General features: G+C 31.4%; 5 protein-coding genes across 5 annotated transcripts in view; 3 read left to right on the plus strand and 2 right to left on the minus strand.

The window, feature by feature from the left end:
* LOC108741478 (sodium-dependent nutrient amino acid transporter 1-like) overlaps positions 1-2,359 on the plus strand; it is a gene marked incomplete in the record, with an annotated part of 34,318 nt that extends 31,959 nt beyond the window's left edge. The window contains 5 exon segments of the mRNA XM_025973829.1: positions 490-593; positions 668-896; positions 962-1,187; positions 1,261-1,529; positions 1,596-2,359. Of these exon segments, the coding sequence (XP_025829614.1) occupies positions 490-593; positions 668-896; positions 962-1,187; positions 1,261-1,529; positions 1,596-2,276 (1,509 nt within the window).
* A 641-nt stretch (positions 2,360-3,000) lies between these two features.
* LOC112904251 (probable malonyl-CoA-acyl carrier protein transacylase, mitochondrial) lies at positions 3,001-5,188 on the minus strand. Its single transcript, XM_025973832.1, has 4 exons — positions 4,523-5,188; positions 3,597-3,814; positions 3,302-3,529; positions 3,001-3,246 (listed from the first exon to the last, which is right to left on the minus strand). The coding sequence occupies exons 1-4, from the start codon at positions 5,166-5,168 to the stop codon at positions 3,082-3,084; spliced, it is 1,257 nt and encodes a 418-aa protein (XP_025829617.1). The 5' UTR covers positions 5,169-5,188; the 3' UTR covers positions 3,001-3,081.
* A 72-nt stretch (positions 5,189-5,260) lies between these two features.
* LOC108741482 (ZZ-type zinc finger-containing protein 3) lies at positions 5,261-8,442 on the plus strand. The gene is made up of 8 exons (XM_018476305.2): positions 5,261-5,350; positions 5,584-5,868; positions 5,921-6,037; positions 6,097-6,243; positions 6,946-7,048; positions 7,109-7,221; positions 7,276-7,596; positions 7,805-8,442. The coding sequence occupies exons 2-8, from the start codon at positions 5,683-5,685 to the stop codon at positions 8,363-8,365; spliced, it is 1,548 nt and encodes a 515-aa protein (XP_018331807.1). The 5' UTR covers positions 5,261-5,350; positions 5,584-5,682; the 3' UTR covers positions 8,366-8,442.
* Positions 8,443-10,209: 1,767 nt separating this feature from the next.
* LOC108741483 (probable malonyl-CoA-acyl carrier protein transacylase, mitochondrial) lies at positions 10,210-12,388 on the minus strand. The gene is made up of 4 exons (XM_018476306.1): positions 11,732-12,388; positions 10,806-11,023; positions 10,511-10,738; positions 10,210-10,455 (listed from the first exon to the last, which is right to left on the minus strand). Exons 1-4 carry the CDS (start codon positions 12,375-12,377, stop codon positions 10,291-10,293), a joined length of 1,257 nt encoding a protein of 418 aa, XP_018331808.1. The 5' UTR covers positions 12,378-12,388; the 3' UTR covers positions 10,210-10,290.
* A 484-nt stretch (positions 12,389-12,872) lies between these two features.
* Positions 12,873-16,088, plus strand: part of LOC112904252 (ZZ-type zinc finger-containing protein 3-like) — a 6,401-nt gene continuing 3,185 nt past the window's right edge. The window contains exons 1-6 of the mRNA XM_025973833.1: positions 12,873-13,077; positions 13,130-13,246; positions 13,306-13,452; positions 14,155-14,257; positions 14,318-14,430; positions 14,485-14,805. Coding sequence (XP_025829618.1) covers positions 12,892-13,077; positions 13,130-13,246; positions 13,306-13,452; positions 14,155-14,257; positions 14,318-14,430; positions 14,485-14,805 — 987 coding nt within the window. The 5' untranslated portion in view covers positions 12,873-12,891. The remainder of the gene's footprint in view (positions 13,078-13,129; positions 13,247-13,305; positions 13,453-14,154; positions 14,258-14,317; positions 14,431-14,484; positions 14,806-16,088) is intronic.

The raw sequence follows: 16,088 nt of genomic DNA on the forward strand, positions 1-16,088 counted from the left end.
GGCAGTATATCGCCATCTAGTGGTTTTTTACTGCTAATGAAGTATAAGAACTTAAACAAACGTTCTTATTAAAATGGTTTTCTATATTTTCCATTACTAAATCAAATTCTCCTCCCCCTGTGGGGCAAGGGATCCAATGTTGGGAGACACAGCCTTAAACATTAACTTTACACTCGAAAAGTCATGATAGGGAGGTAAATTTTACCTTGCATATTGTTTCAGTAACTTTTTTAATATGAAAACAATATTTTTAATGATGTACCAAAGTAATATGTATCCTCGAATAATATTCTTCAGTCTACACACTGCAGTCCCCTTACCAATACAGCGTGAAAATGTTTATAGATTACTTTTACATTTAATAGTCCATATCACATTAATTTAGTTTAAAAAACAAATATTTTTTCCGGGGAAATACAGACTTTTTCTTTATTATTAATTTTTTTTCAATCAATTCAAATAAAAAATGGTATTATTTTTTATTAATAGGTGTGGTATTTTGGAATAATTCAGGTGTTCTTTTCTACAAATGTAGGAATGGGACCATTTGTTACGAATGCGGGAATAATTTATAACAAAGCCAATGTATTCTGGTAAGTATATATCAAATATAGTGTAATTACCTAAAAATGGCTAACAGAAAAAAAATTAACGTTTTTTTTTACAGGATTGCACTGTCGTTGACATTTTTGAGTCTGATCTTTGGAATTTCCTCCATAGTGCTAACATATACTATATCAGGAAATTTAAATTTAACCCTCACCGGTAATGACATTCCAGAAGTACATCTCCTTGCTATAGTATACAGTACTGCTCTACAACATTCTAATGGAGCATCTCAATTTTGGTCAATCATAGTTTTAAGTGTTCTCATTTGCTCAGGATTAATAAGCATGGTGAGATTTTTTCAAGTCATTTTTATTCAAAAATTAATGGTACTTATAGAATGTTCACTTTTCAGATAACTATACTGTTTGCAATCCTTAAAGCAGTCCGTGTAGAATCTAGAAAGGGGTGGTCGTGGTGGAGGTGTTTAGTACTTGCAAGCGTTACCGGAATAATTTTTGGAAGTACCATTTTACTGGTCCCAGAATTTAAAATTGTGAGATTGCTAGACCACTATATTATAGGAAACATTATAATCCTCTGTACAATACTTGAAATAGCTGCCATTGTATCATATTATGGTAATCTTTAATCCTCCACAATCGTTGGTCCCATATTGTAAATATGTAGCTTTATAATTTAATTTTTTTTAAGGTACAAAGCGTCTTCGATTAGACTTTGAATTTTTATTAGGATCTAAACTTCCAGTTTTAAACATAATTTTATGGTGGATTATACCAATAGCTTTATTGATTATATTTATATGGGCTTTAGCAGCAGTAAATCTTATAGGCACTATAAATGATGACCCATTATGGCTTTATTCTACTGGATGGGCTTTAGTAGGAGCATCTCTAATTTTTATTGGTATTATTGCTATTTATCGAATTTCCAAACAAGACGAATATTACACCTTTAACGACGTAAGTTATTAATTTCAAGTAAATATGAAAACTAGTTATTTTATTTTTTATTAATTTTTTATTTAGAAAATCAAAGCGTCAACGAAACCCCTGCGTAAGTGGGGTCCCATTGATCCCATCATGAGGTACAACTGGGTTCAGTGGCATAGCAAAGCTAAAAAGGGGGTTCGTGATTTTACCCTAAAACGTCGAGGCACAAGGGATTATACCCATTCGGTTAAAAAGAACAAACTAACTCCACCAAGAAACTTCGCCCCTTTAAGTCAAATGACGGTAGCTAGAGAATCTCCAGCATTGTTTCGTACCAATGGGTCGCCTTCAGTTTTCCATAACAACGACCTTAATCAAAACAATATCCGTTTAAGTACCACAAGTTCACAGTACATTGAACCTCTAAGCACTGAAGATTATGAAACTCCTGTCAGTAAACCCCAAACAAAACTAGGTCATGTTGAAGATTATGATGACCAATTAAGAGTTACATATTGCTTTGATGCATTAAATCATCCAGGCCGAAATAACGGTATTATTAATAATGCCTTTGAACCAAAGATTAATAATGGAATGGATCTGGAAAAGACTTTAAAGAATCCCTTGTCCAATCCCGATTATATGCACCACGAAAATAGCAGTAGTCCTTCAGAAGGTTACGGAACTTTCAAAAATAGGCCCTACATAATTGGTGACGAGATGGAACATTACACCTACAGAAGAAGTAGTGAGTTTGAAGAATCAACTGAACTCTAATTAAACGTAACTTGCATATTATATTTAATTGCGAGCTCTGATACGTACTGTATAATTTTTGTAATAAATTATGTACAAAAGTACCGCAATTATGTTTAATTTTAAAGATTGTTTGTGTATATATGATTGTGTTCCAATGTGTTAAAAGAATAATTATTAGAAACCTGCTTTTAAAATATTTTATACTTGTTTTATATTTATTTATCAGTGTGTATTTTTAAATAAAAGTGCATTGTACTTATTTTTCCGAAAACAGAATTATTGTGTTCTTTTGGTACACAAAATGTGTACAAGGTTATTTATTTTTGGGTTTTTTTTTTGGCCATATGATATTTATTTTCAATAAAAATCCTAATCCAAACTTCACATTTCCCTAAAACAAGCGCATCCCATATCTCTAACTACATATTTGTGAGCAATAATTTAATGTAGGTCTTCACTTGCTCCTTTTACTCCTGTTTCTGTTTCTAATGCATGTCTAACTCTTCAGAAGGTATCCAGCTACTTTTTCTAGTACCTCCTCATTTCTCACCTGTTATATCCACAGTATTTTCATCATCCGCCCATTGCACCCTATCTAAACCGCATATAACTTTTTTCGCCACGCTCACCGTCCACGTTTCACACCTGTACAAAGTCGCAGTTCAAACATACACGTTTAATAAATCTTTTTATACATAAATCAGTTCTGTTACAATGTTTTCTATCAAAAGAAGAAACTTAATAAGGTTTAAAAACTTGTATTCTTAACATTTATGTACATACCACTAACTGATATTAGCTTATTACACACCATGAAAATTTATTAATTTATTGTAATACAGTGATTCCAGGCCTTTCCATTTACTTGCTTAAGAATTGCTTTCAATGAGGAACCTGGACCACACTCAAAAGTCTTTGGAAAATATTCATCTTGGTCTCTTTCATATATTACGTGTAAAAGTTGCTCCCATCTCACAGGTTTCACAATCTGATAACAAAATAATTAACTAAACATTTACTTAAAATTGTAGTGATATTCCTACCTGTTTTGGAAGTTGTCTTCTTATATGATTAGCATCCCTGTACTTTTTTCCATCTACATTCGAAAACACTGATATTACAGGATCAGAAACTTCAGTCTTTTTTAAAGCTTTCAAAAAAGGCCCAACGGCTGGTTCCATTAAACTACTGTGGAAAGCTCCACTAACTGGTAATCTCTTAATTTTTTTGAGTTTGTATTCCATTAAGTTTTTTTCTAAATAATCTAATGCCTGCATAAAAAAAAACAAGTGAAAATAAGAAAAAAAACCTTCAGTTGATAGGTATTGAATTGCATACCTCTAAACTACCTGAAACGACCTTGCAGTGTGGATAAAGGTAGTTAGCGACACAACATTCTGGATTCTCAGCCCCTCGTTCAAGAGCCCATTCCTTAGCTTTTATGACAGCTTTGCCTAAATTACTTTCAGGGGTATAGAAAACTGTGGCCATGCCCCCTTTATAAGCCTCACTTGCTAAATGCATTGCTTCTGCCCTGATTTTGACCAACTGAAGAGCTGAAATGAATCACTTTTTGAGATAGTAAATCAAGAAACATTCTATCCACTATGAAAAATTAATTGATCAATATATTATTGCATAAAGGCAGAAAAGGCAAGAACATTGAAAAAATTAAAATTTAAGGTAATGCACTCCCTAAACAGAAGATTAATGTATGAACAAGAGAAAAAAGAAATGATTGGTGGGATGAAGAGTGTCAATATACAAAGAAAAAAGAATTGTAGCCAACAAGAAAAAAGATAGAATGACTTTTTAAATGCAAAAAGAAAATACAGAAACAAAATAAAACAAAAAGAAAAAGGATGAGATATGAACAAAATCAGCTGAAAGAAACTAAAAACAAGTACAAATTTTTGGCATAAACTAAACCATGGACAAAACAGAAAAGGTGCATGCAAGAAAGCACAGGTACTTTATTCGACAAATAAGTAGTATAACTGAAAGAAACATTGCAACAGGAAAAATAAACGAAGAACTAAGACTAATTAGAAATACTGATTAAACAAAATAAAACTAATATTGTAGAAAATCTAAGTAAGGCAGATGGAGAATATGCATTTATAATTGTACCTGTATCCTCAAACAGTAATGTGATACATAGAAATTTAAGAAATAAGTAATGCAAAATAAAGACACTAACAATTATGTGCATATTATTGCTTTATGCTAATTTAAAAAACAAATATGTATCTGTAAGTACTTACCCCTTTCAAAACCTAATGCCCCTGCAAATACTAGAGCTGTAATTTCTCCCAGACTAAATCCTGCAGTTGCAACACAATTTTCAATTGCATTTGGTCTTTCTTCTTTTAAACGTTCTAGCGTTGCTAAAGAAGTAACCATAACAGCAGGTTGGCAGTATCTAGTTTCATCTAGTTTAGATTTGGGGCCCTCTAAACACAATTTAAGCAAATCATATTTCAATATATAGTTTGCTAACTCAAACAGATCTCTTGCCATTGGAAATTTTAACAGGTCTTTTGCCATCCCAACAAACTGACTACCTTGCCCAGGAAACAAAATTACTGATGTATTTCTAGGATCAACTTTTGGTTTGTGAAAATATTCTCCTTGCTTTCGTATCTTTGTACCTTGTAAATAAGGAAGTGTTGCCCATTGCTGTTCAACATTATTCCTTTGAACGTCACCAAATGAAGCCGCATCTTCTAAAAGAGTCTTTAAAGGTGTTTCTTCTGATTTTTTATTTGCTTCTTCTTTATTACAGACACTACAGTGGAAATTCCTTTGTTTAAGTTTAAAGACTGCACTGTTACAAGCTGGTTTACAAATATTTTGACGTGTTTCTAGGACTTTCTTAAATGTACACCACGAAGATTTTATTAACACCATTTTTTATGTTTTCTTAGAATTTTTAAATTTTACACAATTTTAAAACGTATGACATCCCGCCATTCACTATGGAGCGGCAAACTCACAGTTAATAAAAAGTCGTTAATTTTACAACCTTTTGGAAGTGATAAAACAATTTGTTATTGATAAATTATACAAAAATCAAAAGGAAGCATTCAACAGTAAGTTTTAAACTGTGTGGTTTTAATGAAAACGCACTCACTACAACGTAAAACGTATTTATATGGACACTTCTTTAAGGTTATGTCAAGTGTTGTCAATTTCACGTGTTATTATTAGTGTTTTTTAGGGTAAATTATTGTTATATTTAACTTAATGCTGCATTAAACAATTATTTCTGACTGGGACGTTTTTGAATTATTGGATTAAGTGATACTTTGGCAGATATTTATAGATAAACAACTATTTATCCATGGTTTGTGTCATTAATAAGAAGCTCAGTAGATGTCGTGAATCGGCAATAAACCGCGGGAAACGAATTTAAAAGATTGGTATGAATAGTAATGATTCCGATCCGAATGTGTCTCCAAAAAATTCTTCACCACCAGAAGAGGGGGAGGAAGAAGAAGATTTATTCTATTTTGAATCGGATCATTTGGCCATCAAGGGAAATAAAGATTACAGCGAAATTTTAAAAACACTTTTTGTATTGGAAGCACAAAGGGAAAGAGCTATAAAAGTAATAATTTTTTCATTTCATTTCAGTGTAATAATGCATTGTAATTCTTTAGGATTATGAGAAAGTTGTAGAAATTCAAAAACAAGCGCTAAGCGACCCATTGCCTTTTATTGAGAAAATAAAAAATAAAGAAGACGTTGGAATACCCCCTTTTCAAAGAATAGTAGAAGTAAGAAGTACAATCACATTTTAATTGCAGTGGCAACTAAGATAAAATTTCTTTTTAAGGTTCCAGTTATTGACTGGAGTAAGTTTGATGTTCAAATACCAGAAGCTGCACTGAAATGTTTAAATAGCAAGGATAATTCTAAAGGGAACTTGAAATCTGAAGATAATATTTATAAAAGTAGAAAGTCATCAGATACTCATAAAAAGGTAATTAATGTGACAACTGTGTTATTTTTAATTATACACAGAGGGATTCACCCAAATCTTTAAGGTGCTGAGAGCATTAACCACAGCATTTAAAATGTAAATGTGTTTTTAGATTGTAAATTTTATTATAAGGAGGCACTCATTTAACTTTTCCATTTCTAACTCCACTCCTTTTTAAAAAATTTCTTAAATTGTCTAAAACAAGATGTGTCTTTCATATATGTATATGAAATTATTAATTTAGTCTAATACAACATAAAATATCCTGTACCTTGTGGTAATTAGCATAATGTGTAATAATAAAAGTAATGATGGAAACTACCCCGGTTGGCCTGTAAAAAGGAAATGGGGAATGGCAAATGTTCTGTGTGATTTAAACATAATACATTAAATGAATATGCTCAAACTTTGGATTACACACCGTAACGATGATGGCTGCCCTACAAATTCAAGTGGAACATATTGTATAAGATCTAAAGATTGCTTTATGTCCTTTAACATCTCATATGAAGATCTATCCAAATTCGATTAAAAAAGTCGTCACCACTTAGGTTCTCATTAAACTTTAGATCCTATTTAAGCCATGTTCCCATTATCCTATGCAACTAGAATTAATTTAATGTGTAGTTCAATCCAGATAACTTCACACTTTGATAGTATCCTTTGATGCAATAAAGAAAAATAACTTCATTTCATTTACAGCCTTGGACCACAGAAGAACAGAAACGTTTAGAGGAACTTTTAGAAATATATCCTCCTGAAAGCGTGGAATTGCGAAGATTTAAAAAAATAGCTGCAGCTCTAGGTAAAAGAAATATTTGAATATAGGCACTCGTTAACGTTTTTCTGTTTGTTATAATTTTAGGAAATCGTACTGTTAAACAAGTAACAAGTAGGGTACAAAAATATTTTCTCAAATTATACAAAGCGGGACTTCCTATACCTGGTCGCATTCCAAAATCTGCAGAAAAATATAAAGTAGATAGATATGAAAAATTGTTGTTTTGTATTTAAAAATATGACTTTTTTCAGAAATCTAAACTTCATTTGCACCAAAGAAATAATCATTATTTATGGAAACCTTCCACGTTTTTTCCTCATTTAGACATTCCAGTAAAAATGAACGATTTCGAAGAAGTTCCGGGCCCCAGTATAAGTCATAAGGCTGTTTTAGAGTCGTCCAATTCTTCGAATTATTTGCTTCCAAAACCTGATGAATTTGGAAGTTCTGAATATTCAATTCAACATTCAAATGATACCACAGAATACAAATTGAAGTTATTAAAGCGTGTTAAAGGCATAAAAGAAAAGGAACTTAATTTGTGTGTCTCTTTTTCCCATTTTGGCTACAAGGTAACTATAATTATCACTAATTTCTAAAATTTAAAAACCTTACTTGAATTTAAAATGTATTGATTTTCAAAATATATGTGTATGTATGTAATCATTTCTGATTCTCTCCCACATCAATACCAAATACCAATCAGCAATCTTCCCCTTGACTCCACTTTAATGATTTATAAATAATCAATTACTATTTATATTTTAACTAATTTTGCAGTGTGATTTTTGTAACGAGGAACCTATCAAGGGAACAAGATGGCATTGTATAACTTGCGTTCATGAATCCGTGGATTTTTGTACTGATTGTGTGGTCGCCCAAATGTATTCAGATCAACCCCATTCATTTACTCATCGACTAGAGCCCGATTTTGGTGAACTTTCCCATGAAAATATGAGTTTCAATAATTCAAACACAAACGCTTTATGTAATAATAATAACGATTATAGGACTTCGGACTCTGATAAAAGTGAATCTTCGTCTGATTCGGACAGTGATAGCGCTAGTGTCCATGAAGGTGAAGTGACTATAAACGGTAAAGAAGGACTGTCCGATAATCAAAATTCGCATGAAAATTATTTTAATAAAGCGCTGGCGAATTCCAAAATGAGCGCAAAAAATAATTTTGGGGAAAAATCAAAGATTATGAGTTTTAGTACTGGATTTACTAATAATTCCATGGAAAGTAACGACACAAGTGACTCACAATCTTTTACCGATACACAAAGTGTTTCGTATGAATATTTACGATCAAATTTGGAATTCGACAGTAATAACTAATTTACATTTTATTATTTTATTTTCTTTATGCAATTTTGCAAGGGATTTACACAATAAAGTAAATATTGATTCTTTTAGTTTTAATTTTTTTTTGTTTGGTGTGAAAGTAGACATGCATCAATCGGTTCTTTTTTTTATTTTCCAATGTTAGTAGTTACCTTTTTTTATTTATTTTTTTTTTTATAACTTTTCCAGTTAANAAAAGTAAAGATTTCATACATAAATTTTAATACAAGCGGCTCACGGACCGTACGTTACTCATCCTTGGCATAGTTTATTGCTATACCCCAATGGGCCTGCAGCTAATGCTAAGAATTTTTATTATACATTTGTTGTGAACTAGAATTTCCAGATGTTGGTTTCCGGTATTGGTAGATGTTTTTAACTTTATTAGTTTATTACAGTGATGCTAAGAAAAATGCCGACAAACGTACCGATTTTTCTGAAGATGTAGAATATATATATATACACAAGATTGGGTTCGTAATGATTTTCGTTTCCTTTCCTTTTTATGCTATATACAGGGCCGATCCTGGCGACGGGCGAAAATTGGGAGAATACCCTCCCCCCCTTTTTATTTAATTTTTACAAAAATGTATTTGATTAATAAAAAATACACATTCATTTGCACACATTACAAAATAAAGAATATTACAATTTATCTGTTACAAACACGTTAACAGTTATAAAAATTTGTGTATATATTGGTTTTCAAAAATAGGTATATTTATTTACTCATTAGAATTCTAATTTTCAGATTTTTCGCTTTCCAGCTGTTTAGTACTGTTTGGATTGTTTCCTGCAGATGGAGCTTTATGTTCCTTTTATTTATACAGGGATAATTTCGTAAGGAATAACGTTTATTTTTAATCGAGAATGTTACCCAAATTATTGTAAATGATATTAATTGTTGTTTGTTGTGTTGTTTTGTTAATAACAGTTATTACTATTGCATTTGCTTAGTATTCTGTGGAGGTACGACTTCGAATAAAACTTGGATGAGGTAAGAAATCTTATCTAAAAAAAAACTAGTATAAGTACCATTTTTTGTGTTAACGGTAGTAAAAAGGTGAAAGTTACTCATTATCTTAGGCCTCCTTTTTTTATAAACAAACCAATAGTAAACAATAACTCCAACAAGCATAAATGATATGGCAAACAGATATTTAGGTGTAGGGTCTGTAACTATTGGCACAACTGCTAAAAATATTGCGGTAGCAAATACTAAAGCAACAATCCAAATTGGTACCTAAAAATAATGGAGATGTTAAATACCTAATAAGATTATTATGCAGCTTATTTTTATACACCTGTTGAGATGGTTGAGGTAGTACAGATTTTTATTAGTTTTTTGAGAAGGGCTGTATAAATGATCAAAAAAACCTTACGTAAGATTTTTTCATTAAAAGTGGGTAATAGAATAAAATAAAAATAGTTAATAGATATTTGTACATATTCACAGTCCAGTCAATTAAAGTGTGATATTAAAATTCACAAAAAACTACCTATTTAGGTAATTATGTTTTAATCAGTTGTTTGTGGGTAATTATTTTTCAATTGTACCCAATATAAGGACTTATGAATATTGGGCAAGAATAATTATAAAAATGTCTTTTTATCGTACCCTGGGGGCAATTTTTTTACTTTATATTTAGTTATATCCACAGTATTTTCATCATCCGCCCATTGCACCCTATCTAAACCGCATATAACTTTTTTCGCCACGCTCACCGTCCACGTTTCACACCTGTACAAAGTCGCAGTTCAAACATACACGTTTAATAAATCTTTTTATACATAAATCAGTTCTGTTACAATGTTTTCTATCAAAAGAAGAAACTTAATAAGGTTTAAAAACTTGTATTCTTAACATTTATGTACATACCACTAACTGATATTAGCTTATTACACACCATGAAAATTTATTAATTTATTGTAATACAGTGATTCCAGGCCTTTCCATTTACTTGCTTAAGAATTGCTTTCAATGAGGAACCTGGACCACACTCAAAAGTCTTTGGAAAATATTCATCTTGGTCTCTTTCATATATTACGTGTAAAAGTTGCTCCCATCTCACAGGTTTCACAATCTGATAACAAAATAATTAACTAAACATTTACTTAAAATTGTAGTGATATTCCTACCTGTTTTGGAAGTTGTCTTCTTATATGATTAGCATCCCTGTACTTTTTTCCATCTACATTCGAAAACACTGATATTACAGGATCAGAAACTTCAGTCTTTTTTAAAGCTTTCAAAAAAGGCCCAACGGCTGGTTCCATTAAACTACTGTGGAAAGCTCCACTAACTGGTAATCTCTTAATTTTTTTGAGTTTGTATTCCATTAAGTTTTTTTCTAAATAATCTAATGCCTGCATAAAAAAAAACAAGTGAAAATAAGAAAAAAAACCTTCAGTTGATAGGTATTGAATTGCATACCTCTAAACTACCTGAAACGACCTTGCAGTGTGGATAAAGGTAGTTAGCGACACAACATTCTGGATTCTCAGCCCCTCGTTCAAGAGCCCATTCCTTAGCTTTTATGACAGCTTTGCCTAAATTACTTTCAGGGGTATAGAAAACTGTGGCCATGCCCCCTTTATAAGCCTCACTTGCTAAATGCATTGCTTCTGCCCTGATTTTGACCAACTGAAGAGCTGAAATGAATCACTTTTTGAGATAGTAAATCAAGAAACATTCTATCCACTATGAAAAATTAATTGATCAATATATTATTGCATAAAGGCAGAAAAGGCAAGAACATTGAAAAAATTAAAATTTAAGGTAATGCACTCCCTAAACAGAAGATTAATGTATGAACAAGAGAAAAAAGAAATGATTGGTGGGATGAAGAGTGTCAATATACAAAGAAAAAAGAATTGTAGCCAACAAGAAAAAAGATAGAATGACTTTTTAAATGCAAAAAGAAAATACAGAAACAAAATAAAACAAAAAGAAAAAGGATGAGATATGAACAAAATCAGCTGAAAGAAACTAAAAACAAGTACAAATTTTTGGCATAAACTAAACCATGGACAAAACAGAAAAGGTGCATGCAAGAAAGCACAGGTACTTTATTCGACAAATAAGTAGTATAACTGAAAGAAACATTGCAACAGGAAAAATAAACGAAGAACTAAGACTAATTAGAAATACTGATTAAACAAAATAAAACTAATATTGTAGAAAATCTAAGTAAGGCAGATGGAGAATATGCATTTATAATTGTACCTGTATCCTCAAACAGTAATGTGATACATAGAAATTTAAGAAATAAGTAATGCAAAATAAAGACACTAACAATTATGTGCATATTATTGCTTTATGCTAATTTAAAAAACAAATATGTATCTGTAAGTACTTACCCCTTTCAAAACCTAATGCCCCTGCAAATACTAGAGCTGTAATTTCTCCCAGACTAAATCCTGCAGTTGCAACACAATTTTCAATTGCATTTGGTCTTTCTTCTTTTAAACGTTCTAGCGTTGCTAAAGAAGTAACCATAACAGCAGGTTGGCAGTATCTAGTTTCATCTAGTTTAGATTTGGGGCCCTCTAAACACAATTTAAGCAAATCATATTTCAATATATAGTTTGCTAACTCAAACAGATCTCTTGCCATTGGAAATTTTAACAGGTCTTTTGCCATCCCAACAAACTGACTACCTTGCCCAGGAAACAAAATTACTGATGTATTTCTAGGATCAACTTTTGGTTTGTGAAAATATTCTCCTTGCTTTCGTATCTTTGTACCTTGTAAATAAGGAAGTGTTGCCCATTGCTGTTCAACATTATTCCTTTGAACGTCACCAAATGAAGCCGCATCTTCTAAAAGAGTCTTTAAAGGTGTTTCTTCTGATTTTTTATTTGCTTCTTCTTTATTACAGACACTACAGTGGAAATTCCTTTGTTTAAGTTTAAAGACTGCACTGTTACAAGCTGGTTTACAAATATTTTGACGTGTTTCTAGGACTTTCTTAAATGTACACCACGAAGATTTTATTAACACCATTTTTTATGTTTTCTTAGAATTTTTAAATTTTACACAATTTTAAAACGTATGACATCCCGCCATTCACTATGGAGCGGCAAACTCACAGTTAATAAAAAGTCGTTAATTTTACAACCTTTTGGAAGTGATAAAACAATTTGTTATTGATAAATTATACAAAAATCAAAAGGAAGCATTCAACAGTAAGTTTTAAACTGTGTGGTTTTAATGAAAACGCACTCACTACAACGTAAAACGTATTTATATGGACACTTCTTTAAGGTTATGTCAAGTGTTGTCAATTTCACGTGTTATTATTAGTGTTTTTTAGGGTAAATTATTGTTATATTTAACTTAATGCTGCATTAAACAATTATTTCTGACTGGGACGTTTTTGAATTATTGGATTAAGTGATACTTTGGCAGATATTTATAGATAAACAACTATTTATCCATGGTTTGTGTCATTAATAAGAAGCTCAGTAGATGTCGTGAATCGGCAATAAACCGCGGGAAACGAATTTAAAAGATTGGTATGAATAGTAATGATTCCGATCCGAATGTGTCTCCAAAAAATTCTTCACCACCAGAAGAGGGGGAGGAAGAAGAAGATTTATTCTATTTTGAATCGGATCATTTGGCCATCAAGGGAAATAAAGATTACAGCGAAATTTTAAAAACACTTTTTGTATTGGAAGCACAAAGGGAAAGAGCTATAAAAGTAATAATTTTTTCATTTCATTTCAGTGTAATAATGCATTGTAATTCTTTAGGATTATGAGAAAGTTGTAGAAATTCAAAAACAAGCGCTAAGCGACCCATTGCCTTTTATTGAGAAAATAAAAAATAAAGAAGACGTTGGAATACCCCCTTTTCAAAGAATAGTAGAAGTAAGAAGTACAATCACATTTTAATTGCAGTGGCAACTAAGATAAAATTTCTTTTTAAGGTTCCAGTTATTGACTGGAGTAAGTTTGATGTTCAAATACCAGAAGCTGCACTGAAATGTTTAAATAGCAAGGATAATTCTAAAGGGAACTTGAAATCTGAAGATAATATTTATAAAAGTAGAAAGTCATCAGATACTCATAAAAAGGTAATTAATGTGACAACTGTGTTATTTTTAATTATACACAGAGGGATTCACCCAAATCTTTAAGGTGCTGAGAGCATTAACCACAGCATTTAAAATGTAAATGTGTTTTTAGATTGTAAATTTTATTATAAGGAGGCACTCATTTAACTTTTCCATTTCTAACTCCACTCCTTTTTAAAAAATTTCTTAAATTGTCTAAAACAAGATGTGTCTTTCATATATGTATATGAAATTATTAATTTAGTCTAATACAACATAAAATATCCTGTACCTTGTGGTAATTAGCATAATGTGTAATAATAAAAGTAATGATGGAAACTACCCCGGTTGGCCTGTAAAAAGGAAATGGGGAATGGCAAATGTTCTGTGTGATTTAAACATAATACATTAAATGAATATGCTCAAACTTTGGATTACACACCGTAACGATGATGGCTGCCCTACAAATTCAAGTGGAACATATTGTATAAGATCTAAAGATTGCTTTATGTCCTTTAACATCTCATATGAAGATCTATCCAAATTCGATTAAAAAAGTCGTCACCACTTAGGTTCTCATTAAACTTTAGATCCTATTTAAGCCATGTTCCCATTATCCTATGCAACTAGAATTAATTTAATGTGTAGTTCAATCCAGATAACTTCACACTTTGATAGTATCCTTTGATGCAATAAAGAAAAATAACTTCATTTCATTTACAGCCTTGGACCACAGAAGAACAGAAACGTTTAGAGGAACTTTTAGAAATATATCCTCCTGAAAGCGTGGAATTGCGAAGATTTAAAAAAATAGCTGCAGCTCTAGGTAAAAGAAATATTTGAATATAGGCACTCGTTAACGTTTTTCTGTTTGTTATAATTTTAGGAAATCGTACTGTTAAACAAGTAACAAGTAGGGTACAAAAATATTTTCTCAAATTATACAAAGCGGGACTTCCTATACCTGGTCGCATTCCAAAATCTGCAGAAAAATATAAAGTAGATAGATATGAAAAATTGTTGTTTTGTATTTAAAAATATGACTTTTTTCAGAAATCTAAACTTCATTTGCACCAAAGAAATAATCATTATTTATGGAAACCTTCCACGTTTTTTCCTCATTTAGACATTCCAGTAAAAATGAACGATTTCGAAGAAGTTCCGGGCCCCAGTATAAGTCATAAGGCTGTTTTAGAGTCGTCCAATTCTTCGAATTATTTGCTTCCAAAACCTGATGAATTTGGAAGTTCTGAATATTCAATTCAACATTCAAATGATACCACAGAATACAAATTGAAGTTATTAAAGCGTGTTAAAGGCATAAAAGAAAAGGAACTTAATTTGTGTGTCTCTTTTTCCCATTTTGGCTACAAGGTAACTATAATTATCACTANCCGAAACAAATACGTGAACCGGTTTTTGAACCGGTTCAACGGGAATTAAACTTTATTTATAATAAACATTAGAAGAAAAAAATATGAAATTTTAAAAAAGTAAAGATTTCATACATAAATTTTAATACAAGCGGCTCACGGACCGTACGTTACTCATCCTTGGCATAGTTTATTGCTATACCCCAATGGGCCTGCAGCTAATGCTAAGAATTTTTATTATACATTTGTTGTGAACTAGAATTTCCAGATGTTGGTTTCCGGTATTGGTAGATGTTTTTAACTTTATTAGTTTATTACAGTGATGCTAAGAAAAATGCCGACAAACGTACCGATTTTTCTGAAGATGTAGAATATATATATATACACAAGATTGGGTTCGTAATGATTTTCGTTTCCTTTCCTTTTTATGCTATATACAGGGCCGATCCTGGCGACGGGCGAAAATTGGGAGAATACCCTCCCCCCCGGTCAAATTTGGGACATGAGACCGCACAGAGCGGCCGCCTACCCAGGATCGACCCTGTCCGGTAAAAAAAAAATTAGCACAACACCACTGCATATAGTCCAGACATATTTGACTTTTGGGTGGAAAAGTTTGGAATAGACCTGATTTTTGCATGGAAATTAGTAAAAAAACACGTATATCACGCCTACAAGTGTGAAGAACTTTGTTTTAATTAATTCATTAAGAGCGTTTTTTCGATGTTTTTCGTTTTTTATCTATAACATTTTGTAGTACTATTTATAAAATTCTATCTGTACGGATTCAATAGATATTTTTACAATTGTGATTACAAAAAGTTCGAGTAAAGCATTTCTGGGTTCTTCGTTTTAGACATTTTTCATTGCTGGCGCTCAGAAGTGATTTGATTACAAAATGTTTGCAGAAATATTGAATAAAGTGTGAGGTAAATCCTATATTCTCGACAGTCCCATTCATTCTGTTTAAGGATGTTTGGGAGGTACAGTCGGAGACAAGAGTACATAAAATTAGAAATTCGTGATTAATTAGATTTTGCAGCATATCATGGGGTAAATAAATACTATCTATACTAAAAAAAAGTATACGGTTTGAGAGAAATTTTGGAATTTGACCAAAAACTTTGAATAAAATAAGAAATAACGAATAATATGGAAAATTTTTAACTGACTTTTGGCAGTGAATATTCCTTGATTTCAACTTCGAAACAAAAAAATATTTAGTTTCAGTCTTTATTAATAATGAGCGTAAAACTTTTTAATATGTTTAAATAATAATTAAAA

Source organism: Agrilus planipennis, unplaced genomic scaffold, assembly GCF_000699045.2.
Source record: "Agrilus planipennis isolate EAB-ADULT unplaced genomic scaffold, Apla_2.0 scaffold204, whole genome shotgun sequence".
NCBI lineage: Eukaryota > Metazoa > Arthropoda > Insecta > Coleoptera > Buprestidae > Agrilus > Agrilus planipennis.